Raw genomic sequence first — 12,341 nt, 5'->3', positions numbered from 1 at the left:
AGTATTGAAAACGGGAACAAAAAGGAAATAGTCTAAATTTGGAGTGACGGATACGTGTATAAATGATAATGAATCGCTTCATGTTGGGATGCGTTTGTTGAGTAAGGATGCATATGTTGGAATCCCATTTGAGGTGTTAAATGGTGAAGTACGCGCTGGGAAACGTGGAATCTGTCAGTGACAGAGTGGTCTTATTTTGATTAATTGTATTTCTGAAGAACAGGAAGATTGCAGTGAGTCTTAAAAGAATCCGGACAACAGGAGTTTTATGTTTTGAATTTGGGAGTAGAGCACCCATCAAAGGAGTCATCTCAGGGGTGACAATGGATGTTCAGGTTGAATAGCTGAAGAGAATTCCTGGTGGGGTTGGTGCCTGGCGTCTGACCTGTTGGGTGAATGGATGAATGAAGCTTGGTTGTGTAAGATATGCCGTAAGAGCTTTCGTCCCCAAACCATTGCAGTGTAAAAATTGTAAAGGATTTGGCCATGTTTCAAGTGTGTGCAGATGGACAGAGTATATTGAAGAATGATGTCTAGAAGGACGATGGTGTTGCAATTGTGGTGGGGATCATGTTCCGGAGTTCCTGGAGTGCCCTTTAAGGTTGAAGGGGATTGAGGTGGCAAAAGTTAGTGGTCAATCAAATCTTCTATGCAGAAGCAATAGTGATTCTAGTGAAGATATGGTTGTAGACGCACCAGAGTACAGTAAATGTTTGCTGCCAGTCAAAATATACACTGTGTGTTAAAAATTGTGATTTTGTAACATTCATTGCTACAGTTATGAACTGTAGGGCACAAGTCTAAGAAACTGGACTTCATTGTGGCTGTGGCAGAAATTTTTTGAGGACTTAAGGATTTTACAGCTGAAGACTTGCAAGGCGTACTGGCTCCAGAAGACCCACCCTCCCAGGTTCACCTTGAGCCTGTGTAGTGATCAGATCTGTTTTATTTTTTTTAACAGAAAAGTTGTTTTGATTTAGTTTATTTCTTATGTTTTGCGGCGGGGGTTGTATTTTGTTACATTTTGTGGAATCCTGTTTCCTTCCCGCACAGTAGGTGGCGGGATGCACATTAAATTATGCAATCGCCTATATCATTAAAAAAAGAGCCCACAACCCAACCCCGTTTTATTTCAACTAATTGTTCAGTACATCACCGCTTCTGCTTAACTGAATGTTCAACTACGTTTTTTCATACTGGACGCGGGCAAGGATCCAGTCTACCTACATGAGATCATGCATCCCTACTTCATGCATCAACATCTTCACCATCATTATCCTTTTCCATATCCTCCTCCAGCCCTGACCAACACTCTCTCTAAGACCACGATGCCAACTACAGAGTCTCTAACGATGCCCAAACCAACAACCATGAAGCCACAAGATCCTGTCTATCCCACAGGGTACTATCCACAGCCTCCATATTAATACCCTAGTCCAGTTTGCCACAATTATCCTCACTACCATTATCCCCATCTTCCCCCTGCCTCAGAGGTCCATTCTAAGATATACCATAATTCAGTTTTCTAGTATTTCTATGGTGCACTGGCAGATCAATTTAATGGTCCATGTTCATACAATGCCTCCAATGTCAAGAAAAGCTGAGGCTGAATGCAACACGAGGTCAATATTTTTTGGGGCTCCTGTTTGTTTTGAGTAATTGGTCAAGACCACGTGGGCTGAAAGTCATGGACATGACAAGGACTTTTTTTATTCTCAGAAACTCATATAGGGCCAGGCGTTTAAAAAATGTTTTTTTTAAAATTAAATAGGAATTCTGACAATAGTAGTGTGGAACAATGGAATTAAAAATAAGTGTTTATAATTGAAGAGGAGGAGAGCATGTCAGACAAGGATTTGTTTCTTGTTGGGATGTGATTATTATCATTTATCTTTTGATGGGGATGTTAACTGGAGTCCCAGATGTATTTAGTGCCAGTTCTTTGACCCGCATTGTGAAAGGAAGAAAGTTTGTCGGTTCTATGTTTTAAAAAAAATGATAAGCACTTTCCTACGCATGTGAAGTTGGGTTATATGAGGTGAGTACTACGCATTAATGGCTTTTGTCCCCAAACCATTACAGTGTCAAAATTGTAAAGGATTTGACAATGTTTCAAGTGTGTGCAGACGGGTGGAGTATACAGAAGATCAGAGTGAAGAACGGCCGTGTTGCAATTGTGGTGGGGATCATGACCCAGACTTTGTGTAGTGACCTATAAGGGTAAAGGAGGTTGAGGTGGCAAAAGTTAGGGCAGTCCATCGGCTCTCCTACGCGTAGGCAATAAAAATAATTGAGAGAGGAAGTGAAGTTGAATGAATGGTAGTGGATGCACAAATGTCCAGAGTTAATAGGCCTACTTGTCAACCAAGAGATCCAGACATGCTCTATGCAAAGAAAGTGGATTTTGTGGCGTTCATTGCAACTGCAATAAACTGTATGGCTCAGGTAAAAAGAAAATCAAAGAAATTGGACATCATTGTGGCTGCCGCAGGAACGTATCTGGGAATTCACAGCGGAAGATGTGCAAGGGTTATTGGAAGATGTGCTGTCCTCCCGGGCTCCTGAGCTTAATTAGCAAATGGGATCAGACATTGATTATTGATTTTAACAGATGAATCAAGGAGCATGTTGATGAGTGATTTTCGGGTAGTCAATATGAGTATTCCAATATCGACATTTTAGTATTTTGCGATCTTTTATTTTCATCCCACACAGTTGGTGGCTACAGTACTTATTTTTGCGTGTAGTTCGACATAAAAACCGAAAGAATCATTATTCTCATCAGCAGTCTATGCTTTAGGCTGATGATTGGGTGAATTATCAACAAATATTTCACTTATTTTTGGTCGTTTATCAACATTTATATGGGAATAATAGTTTTTTTTTTTTAAATGGGAGCTGGGGAGCTACAGTTAATTGACGTAACCATGAATGCCAACATGTACTGTGACATACTGAAGCAGAGCATGATCCCCTCCCTTCGGAGACTGGGTCGCAGGGCAGTATTCCAACACGATAACGACCGCAAACACACCTCCAAGACGACCACTGCCTTGCTAAAGAAGCTGAGGGTAAAGGTGATGGACTGGCCAAGCATGTCTCCAGACCTAAACCCTATTGAGCATCTGTGGGGCATCCTCAAACGGAAGGTGGAGGAGTGCAAGGTCTCTAACATCCATCAGCTCCATGATGTCGTCATGGAGGAGTGGAAGAGGACTCCAGTGGCAACCTGTGAAGCTCTGGTGAACTCCATGCCCAAGAGTTTTAAGGCAGTGCTGGAAAATGATGGTGGCCACAGAAAATATTGACACTTTGAGCCCAATTTGGACATTTTCACTTAGGGGTGGACTCACTTTTGTTGCCAGCGTTTTAGACATTAATGGCTGTGTGTTGAGTTATTTTGAGGGGACAGCAAATTTACACTGTTATACAAGCTGTACACTCACTACTTTACATTGTAGCAAAGTGTCATTTCAGTGTTGTCACATGAAAAGATATACTCAAATATTTACAAAAATGTGAGGGGTGTACTCACTTTTGTGATATACTGTAAATACATGTAAAAACGTAGCCTAAATGCTGAGGATATGGTTTATGCAAGCACCAACATCTCTCTCAAAAAATTTGACAATCCCAAAATGCGCACATTCATTCAACATGTGTAAAGAACTTAGGCTCAGTCTGGTAAAAAACAACAGCTGAAAACATCATAATAACGGACAAATCCACTGGCACACAATACCAATTTGTTCTTCATATTTTGTAGGAGAGCTGGGTGAAGATGTTAAAGTTGTTCTGGCTGATACAGTGTATTTACAGGCAGTGAACTATTCAACAGTGTCAGAATATCATTCCGAGTGCCTGAGCTTTTACGTGCGCTTTTTGGAGGCTGAGAATCGTCTCTCCAAATATTGCGGTCTTAATACTTCTTATGGCTGCAGGGGCAGTATTGAGTAGCTTGGATGAAAGGTGCCCAGAGTAAACGCCCTGCTCCTCAGTCCCAGTTGCTAATATATGCTTATTATTATTAGTATTGGATAGAAAACACTCTAAAGTTTCTAAAAATGTTTGAATGATGTCTGTGAGTATAACAAAACTCATATGGCAGAGGGCCAGTGGTCTGGCAGAGAGCCAGGTCCTGGTCAGGCGCATTTCACATGATAGCAACCTGCGTTCCATGGCTTCTCTACAGACATAGGAATTCTCTGGTTGGAACTTTATTGAAGATTTATGATAACAACATCCTATAGATTGATTCTATACTTAGTTTGACAAGTTTCTTCGACCTGTAATATAACTTTTTGAAGTTTTCGTCCGACGTTCGGATGGACCTGTACGAGCGTTTGGATTTGTGTACTAAACACGCTAACAAAAGTAGCTACTTGGACATAAATAATGGACATTATCGAACAAATCAAGCATTTATTGTGGAACTAGGATTCCTGGGAGTGCATTGCATTAATGAATATCGTCAAAGGTAAGGTAATATTTATAATGTGATTTCTGATTTCTGTTGACTCCAACATGGCGCATAATTGTATTTGTAATTGCCGTCTCAGATTATTGTATGGTTTGCCTTTTCCGTAAAGTTTTTTTGAAATCTGACACAGCGGTTGCATTAAGCAAAGAGGTATATCTATATTTCCATGTCTAACAATTGTATTTATCAACATTTATAATGAGTATTTCTGTAAAATAATGTGGCTCTCTGCAATATCACCGGATGTTTTTGGAACTAGTGAACGTAACGCGCCAATGTATACTGAGATTTAAAAAAAATATAAATATGAACTTTATCAAACAAAACATACATGTATTGTGTTACATGAGGTCATCTGATGAAGATCATCAAAGGTTAGTGATTAATTTTTATCTCTGATGGTGCTTTTTGTGACTCCTCTCTTTGGCTGGAAAAATGGCAGAATTTTTGGATACTGTGGTGGGATTAACAACAATATTACCTTTAAAACGGTATAAGATACATGTATGTTTGAGGAATTTTAATTATGAGATTTCTGTTGTTTTGAATTTGGCGCCCTGCACTTTCACTGGCTGTTGTCAAATCGATCCTGTTAACGGGATTGCAGCCCTAAGATTAAGAGTTGGATTAGTTGTTGGGTTGATATTTCTATAGCAAATTTACATTCTGAAAATAGTCTACATTACCTCTCTACATTTACTGATATGAAAATGTCCATCATACCCATATGTTAAGAACAGACAACAAATACAACAAATACGTTGTGAAATATTTTTTTGGGGGGGATTGACATTGTCTCGTTATGTAGCCACAGGAAGATACTGTTTCGCAATATCCTCCACAACCTTCTAATGTAGAAGCATTATTCCGAGACAGCCTCATGTTTTTTTATGGTTTATGGCTGTCTTTCCGTTTATAAAACATAATAATTTAAAACCTTGCTTACATTTGTATACGATCATGCATCTCTCAGTTAAATTCGGCCCGCAACCCGCCAGTTGGGGAACCTTCGTCTCGACTGGCTATTCCTTTGTGATAAATAAACTATCATAAGGATATTCACCTACCAACAAGTGACTGTAATATTATTTGACAAGTAATTGGCTCAAACTCACAGGAAAAAATATATTTTGGGAGGGGCAATTACAATTGCAGTGAAGCTCCTAATCGCTAGGACGATGAATGAGTTTAATGCCAGAATCTACCATCAGTATCCCTCAAAATGATGAACCCTATCCAATATGTATTTATTGGACTGCTTCTTTGTTCGTTTATTTCGCAAAATGATGTAGGACCTACGGGTAAGTTATCATTTGAAAAAGCGTTTTTGAAAGTGAAAGCAAGTAATGGGGCTGTTCTGCTAGTCTTAACATTTTAACAAAACATTTTAAACTTATGTTCGTTGTATTATAGTTCAAATAAGGAATAGGGTACATAATATCTTAAACATAAAATTACATATGGAATAGATTCTATATATATGTACTCTACTAAAAAATTAGAAAAATACTAGTTATGCATGTCATTCAGGCTATAAAACAATGGCAACTTAACTCATTTCAGTTTGAATGACAGATCAATAACACATATTTCTATATGAATTTGGTCGGATTGCCCAAAAAGTTACATATTGTCGCTTTAAGCAAAACATCCATGTAAAAACGATTTTATTTCACGTATATACTCTCACGTTTATATCCACGGATTCTCGAAATGTTTAGAATTAGAAGAGTGCATTTACTGTATGTCTTAAGACAGATTTTGAAAAGCATTGCTCTTATAGTCTTGCATTCATAAATGTATTTCTGATATGGCCATATCCTGTTAATGTAAATATGATTTAGGCCTACATGTAGCATATTCTATCATTTTGTTGTTTAAATAAAATATGCAGTTTAAGTTCATCAGAAGTTCTAACAGTTTTTCTCTTAACATCACCTGCTCACAGTCAAACATGTACTTGAGTACATGTACACACGCTTCAATTCCTCCCACTTTGAAGTCGCTGGGTTGTTGGATGGAGAACTGGTGGACTTCTACAGCAGTGCCCTCAAGTCCCCTGTACCCAAAAAAAGCTGGAATGAAGAAAATACAAGCTTTGGATATAATGACTGGCAAGAAATTCTTTCAGCTCGACAGGAAGTTAATACGTACTTTTTATCCAGTGCTGTAGACCTGAGGAGGCACTTTGTAAAACATCCCTTAAGTGAGTTGCATTTATTATGTCATAGTTGACCATCTCTGCTTTGTCAGCGTAGTTTTAGTTCAGTACACTATATGCGTGTTAATCCTTTTTATCTTTGTCGTATTAGGTGGGGATATTGTGCAGATGAAACTTGGTTGTACTGTGGATATAACCATCATTGAAAGCAAAAAAACAGAGAAAGTCGTTGGCTTTGCTGAGTTTGCCTATGATGGAAACACAGTGCTGTTCCTCAGTGATAACTCAAGTATATGGATCCCAAAAGATGAATATGCTCATGATATTCATGATATCGTACACAAATGGAACACGCAAAGCATGAAAGACCACTTAACCAACTTTGTGAATGTGGACTGTCCAGTGGCACTTGATCGTTTCCGATTATTAGAGCGCACAAACTCATGTGAGTGTTACTATTGGTTGCACAGTGGTTTTACAAATGTCAAATTTTATTAGCTGTTCCAGATCTTTCACAACAGTTTTACTGGCATGTAATCCCCACCCGTATGGAACACATTCTTATTACTTCTCCCAATTTCAATCAGTGTCTCTTATCACCTATTTTTCCAGGTCTCATATTTATGTTGTGGAAGTAACTATGTATTCCTATGTCTCTACAATGTTTTAGCTGCTCCAAAGGTCTACACTGTCCCTGGTGGCTCTTTGAAACCTGGGTTGATCAACCTGACTTGTTTAATTACCGGATCCTATCCAAAGTCGTCACCCATTGAGATGAACCTGTTTAGGGACAACATCCTCCTAACAGAGATGGAGGGTGTCCATTCATCAGGAGTCAGACCTAACGAAGACCACACCTACCAGCTGAGGAAGACGGTGAGGATCGACACCTCCGAGTCTGTCGTTTATCGATGTGATGTCAATCATAAAAGCTTCCCTAAACCCCGGAATTACACTTGGGGTAAAATTCTTTCTTCAATTCAATGACTTCAAAGCATGGACACATTGATGTAAAAAAAAATGGTCTCTTTAAGGTCAGAATTTGTATATGTAGAATGTTTATATGTTGGAAAAATTAATGTGGACACCATTAAAAGATTATTGCACTTCGTACACTTGTATAACAACTATGCAGAAAGAAATGGAATGACTACTGTGTGCTCTTGTGTGTTTACAGAGGTGAAAAAACAAGAGGGATCAAATATTCAAATTTACATTGGACTATGCATAGTGTTGCTTTTCCTACTGTTTTTCAAAAACAGATGTAGATCTGAGCCTAATAAACATTTGGCTGGTGAGTAAAGTCTATTAAACCAAATTAATGTCAGCCCAACTTAAACAGAGACAAGGGTGCTCAACCAATGAATACAGTGCATTATATTAACCAAGGTACTAACCATGCTGGTTAATGACTTATTCTCTTTATTTAGACTCACATTTTGTTAGAAGTGTTAAAACACTGGCTTGATCAGAGCCATACAGACTCTTCTCCAAGTGGAACCAAACATTGTATGATACTGTACATAGAACTTAGGTTCTAGACTAATGTGAAAGGATTTTCCCCAGCTAATCCTGGAGAGAATGCTGCCCTGGGAGTTCAAGATGGAGGGAGTTTGATTGGTGAGTTTCATTCTCAGGATTGGTCTTTTCCAGGACCTCTGTTTTTATATTTGATGCTGGTGCACGATAATCATTGTGTTTTAATGTCTTCATGTATTGATTATTTTAGATCAAGGAGGTGATGCCACTTCTGGTAAGTATTCTGTTCATGCGCAGTATTCAATTTGAAAGTGATCAACAACTCTTTAACAAGTGATGAAAATTAAATGGATGTGTCTATTCCCCTGATGCATCATGTCTTGACTATCCGAAAAAGAATAATGGCATAAAATGTTTTATTTTCTTGGCTACTGTAGTCGATCTGTCCACTGAGAGAGAAGTTCTTTCAAATGCACCCGATGATGAAGGTGAAAACGGTGAGATCATAACTTCCTGGCCAGTAATGAAAGTTATCTAATTCTCAAAAATAGAGCTAAATAAAGCCAGAATAATAATATACATGTTGAAAATAGCTATAGCCATAAGTCATGTGTGTTTCACTCACTGTTAATTTTGTCAAGGTCCTGACGTCAGCGTACAGTATTCTGCTATGGGGCTCTTGGACGCATTACGCAACGTTTGCGTCTAAACAAAAAATTGCTTTATTAAGCGCTAACATACTGACCACACCGCAAAATAAATGTGCACGCATGTTATTCAATCATTGCATCCACACTGCTCACGCGTGTCTGCGTAACGTCTACGTTATGTCTGCGTGCGGAGCCAGGCGCTAAAATAGAACTTGGTTCTATTTGTGACGCTTAACACGCTGCAAGTCCCGCCTCTCCCATCTCCTCATTGGTTTTTAGGAGCATATACCCACGTGGGTGATTGAAAGTTGAACTGAGGTCCACACTCCAGTCCAGTTGGTGGTGGTAATGCACCTTAAAGTTGGTTGCCAACTGCCATATCAAGAAGAAGAAAAAGCCTGAAGGAGGAGAGGTTACTAGAAACAAACTCGGTTTACCTTTTTATCTGTGGTTTAATTGTCGGAGTAGAGGACCTTGTGCATTTCAGGTAAAATAACAACCCAATGTTTGTATCCCAGGACAAATTAGCTAGCAACAGAAAGCTAGCTAGCTAAATTGCCATAAATGTTTCATGCTTTTTCGACCTGTCCCCAAATTAATATAGTTGGTTCAGAGTTTGTTTTGATATTTCTACCTACTGATCACGTCTGGTGTGGTTGGACAAAATCAACATGCTCGCAATGGCGTTCTAGTCAGCATGTTAAGCCCATGATTTTCCTTCAGTACAGTACACTCAGTACACTATACTACTATAATACTACTGTTCTATACTACTAATATTGATTTCTGCCTTTGCTTTTCATTTTAGATGAAGCCTATGGAAGTTGTGGAAGCTCTGGTGAGTTTTACAGCACTAGCAAGGTTTCCATCCACTTGTTGAAAGATTTAGGTGAATTATCTTTTACTTGAATAAAAAAGATATGTACATTTTACCAGCGGAGGTGTGTTTCCATCAAATTGTCTTGTAGATAAAAAAGCAGTGGGTAATGATGCACTGCACATATAAAGAATTTTGCATCATGTCTTTCCATATCCCAAATAAAACGAAGTTCAATGTGTTTCCATTGCATTATATCCTTGTCTCATCGCACACTAGGAACTCCTGTAGTGGGCCGGGCGCAGTGCACGCTGACCAGGTCGCCAGGTGTACGGTGTTTCCTCCGACACATTGGTGCGGCTGGCTTCCGGGTTGGATGTGCATTGTGTCAAGAAGCAGGTTGGGTTATGTTTCGGAGGACGCATGGCTCTCGAACTTCGCCTCTCCAGAGTCCGTATGGGAGTTGCAGCGATGAGACAAGATTGTAACTACTACCAATTGGATACCACGAAATTGGGGGAAAAAAAAATCATTTTTATTTATCAATTAGCAGCCAAGCACCGACTATCATGTCAGCATGGGACAAACATCTACATTAGAAAACACTTTTCATGCAAAGATGTGCTATTTAATTATGCCTCACTATGTTCCCATCCAACAGCATTGCCTACAAATAATAATTATTGATATTTAACCTATTGGAAATGACCATTAAGCTCATCGCCGTGCACTTTCACCATCCTGTGAAGTTCATCTTAATTAATTTAATCTGTAGCCTATTTAACCCTTCATGCTTTTCCAAGTCATAGTGGGAGGACCACAACAAAGCATCGCGTCACTGCAAATATATAGTGACAATTGCTGTTTTCCATCAGGGCCGTCTTGAACTTTTTATCTGACAGGTTCTTTACTTGCATATAAATTGTTGGATGGGAACATAGTGAGGCATAATTAAATACAGCACATCTTTGCATGAAAAGTGTTTTCTAATGTAGATGTTTTTCCCATGCTGCCAATCATAATAGTTACAAATATAAATGAATAATCAACAAACATTTTTTATTGATTGACAGGCCTAGTTCTTATATTAGTGCTATAGTAGCCCACTAACAAATCTTTCTTCCATTCTCTCAGATTCAGACCTGTCACAGATTCAAATAACCTAATTGGAATTCAACACAGACCCAGCTGACAACTAGTACAGGGTCTTAAGTAGGTACTTTGAAACACTCTTATCCGATTGTCAATTTCCAAGCGTTTTACGTGCCAACTGAAGAAAACACAGAGTTTATAATTATGCATTACCTCTGCCTGGGATCAAGTTACCAGAGGTACCTGACTACAAGAGGAGACGCTCAACGCTAACATGGACTGACACACAATACAGTAAAGAATACTGAGGAAATGAAGGGCTTGTTAGAGACATTTCCATGTGTCCTGATCGTTGTCTGGCTGTTATCACAGCTCATTACTAAGATGGTGATATATATGTTATGGTGATAGATATTTTACTATGTATTTGTAATGTTTCTGTAAAGCAGGCTAGTTACGTCCTGTGTGGCTCAGTTGGTAGAGCATGACACTTGCAATGCCAGGGTTGTGGGTTCTATTCCCATGGGGGAGCATTATGAAGTATGAAAATATATGCACTTTCATCTGTAAGACGCTCTTATTTTTTTTAAAGTCATGCTGTAATTGTCCCAAACTTCTTCAACTTGGGGACAGCTCAGGGATCAAGTATCAAAAATAGAAGTTACAATTTTCTACTTTTTCATGTACTGTATTGTTAAGATATTTTATCAAGGTTGAAGATAAATGATTAAATAATTCTACCCAGAAACTTAACCATTAGGATTAGAGGTTATGTAGCATGGACAAAGGGTCATTGGAAATGGTAACCATTGTGGATGAAGGAATGTATGTGTGTGTCTAAAGTAAGCAAAGAGAATCATTAACCTATGTTTGAACCGACCCAGCTATAACTCTGTGGACATAAAATAAGACAGCGAGAGCTCCTCTGGGTTTTCCGTATCTGGGGGGGACTGGAACTGTCAGCTAAGTGGTAATAAACTGGTGAGACTTCAGGAGATTATCCAGATATAGTGTGTGCGTTAGTGGGTTGGAATGGACTTTTGAAGCTGCTTTGTCGGAGAAGAGGAGGGACATCTAAAAACTATGATGAAATGTGAGGTATATTAACCAATGTACATGGCATTATGACCAGCGCTCTCGAGAATAAATGCTATTGGCTAATTTCGGTTGACTGGTCTCTGTCCATTTTATGCAAATAAGGATCTTACAAATTCTTAGAAACGGACAAAGTATTTTAAATTGAATTGGTTAATGAACACATAAAAACTAAATTCATCTAATATGTATATATTTTCTGCTATGACCTATTTAAATAAATGCTGTATAGCTTTAAACTCCTGATCTTTGACACTATCTCTGACCTCCCAGAAGGAAAACTAACTATATGTTAAAAGACCTTTTCACATCAATGAATACATACATTTATTTAACCCACCACCATCCAGTATAATAAAGATTTGTTCATACATTAAAGTTAATTCTCATTAAATGATTTCCCCCTTTTTATAATGTCATAAGTCATCTAATTACCGGCTTACACCGTGAATTTAATTACCGGCTTACTGAGACTTGGTTAAGGAAGAGTGTTGTTAACCTTTCTGGTTATAACCTCGGTTGTCTCCACCAAGTCTGACCCCAAACAATTTGATCTGCTGGTTTTAA

General features: G+C 38.6%; 1 protein-coding gene across 2 annotated transcripts; it reads left to right on the top strand.

The window, feature by feature from the left end:
• Positions 1–5,600: 5,600 nt before the first annotated feature.
• On the top strand, positions 5,601–11,850 carry LOC112244620 (class I histocompatibility antigen, F10 alpha chain). Of its 2 annotated transcripts, XM_024412350.2 has the most exons (10): positions 5,602–5,781; positions 6,429–6,686; positions 6,793–7,086; positions 7,312–7,602; positions 7,819–7,935; positions 8,208–8,261; positions 8,371–8,394; positions 8,558–8,617; positions 9,579–9,608; positions 10,722–11,850. In XM_024412350.2, exons 1-10 carry the CDS (start codon positions 5,703–5,705, stop codon positions 10,751–10,753), a joined length of 1,239 nt encoding a protein of 412 aa, XP_024268118.1. In that variant the 5' UTR covers positions 5,602–5,702; the 3' UTR covers positions 10,754–11,850. The 2 variants fall into 2 exon arrangements, with proteins under 2 accessions (XP_024268119.1, XP_024268118.1); XM_024412351.2 differs by lacking the exon at positions 8,558–8,617 and having other exon boundaries at positions 5,601–5,781.
• Positions 11,851–12,341: the final 491 nt, after the last annotated feature.

The sequence above is a fragment of the Oncorhynchus tshawytscha genome, linkage group LG28 (genome assembly GCF_018296145.1).
Source record: "Oncorhynchus tshawytscha isolate Ot180627B linkage group LG28, Otsh_v2.0, whole genome shotgun sequence".
NCBI lineage: Eukaryota > Metazoa > Chordata > Actinopteri > Salmoniformes > Salmonidae > Oncorhynchus > Oncorhynchus tshawytscha.
Note: the sequence above shows the minus strand (reverse complement) of the source record. Positions and strands in the feature narration are given on the sequence as shown.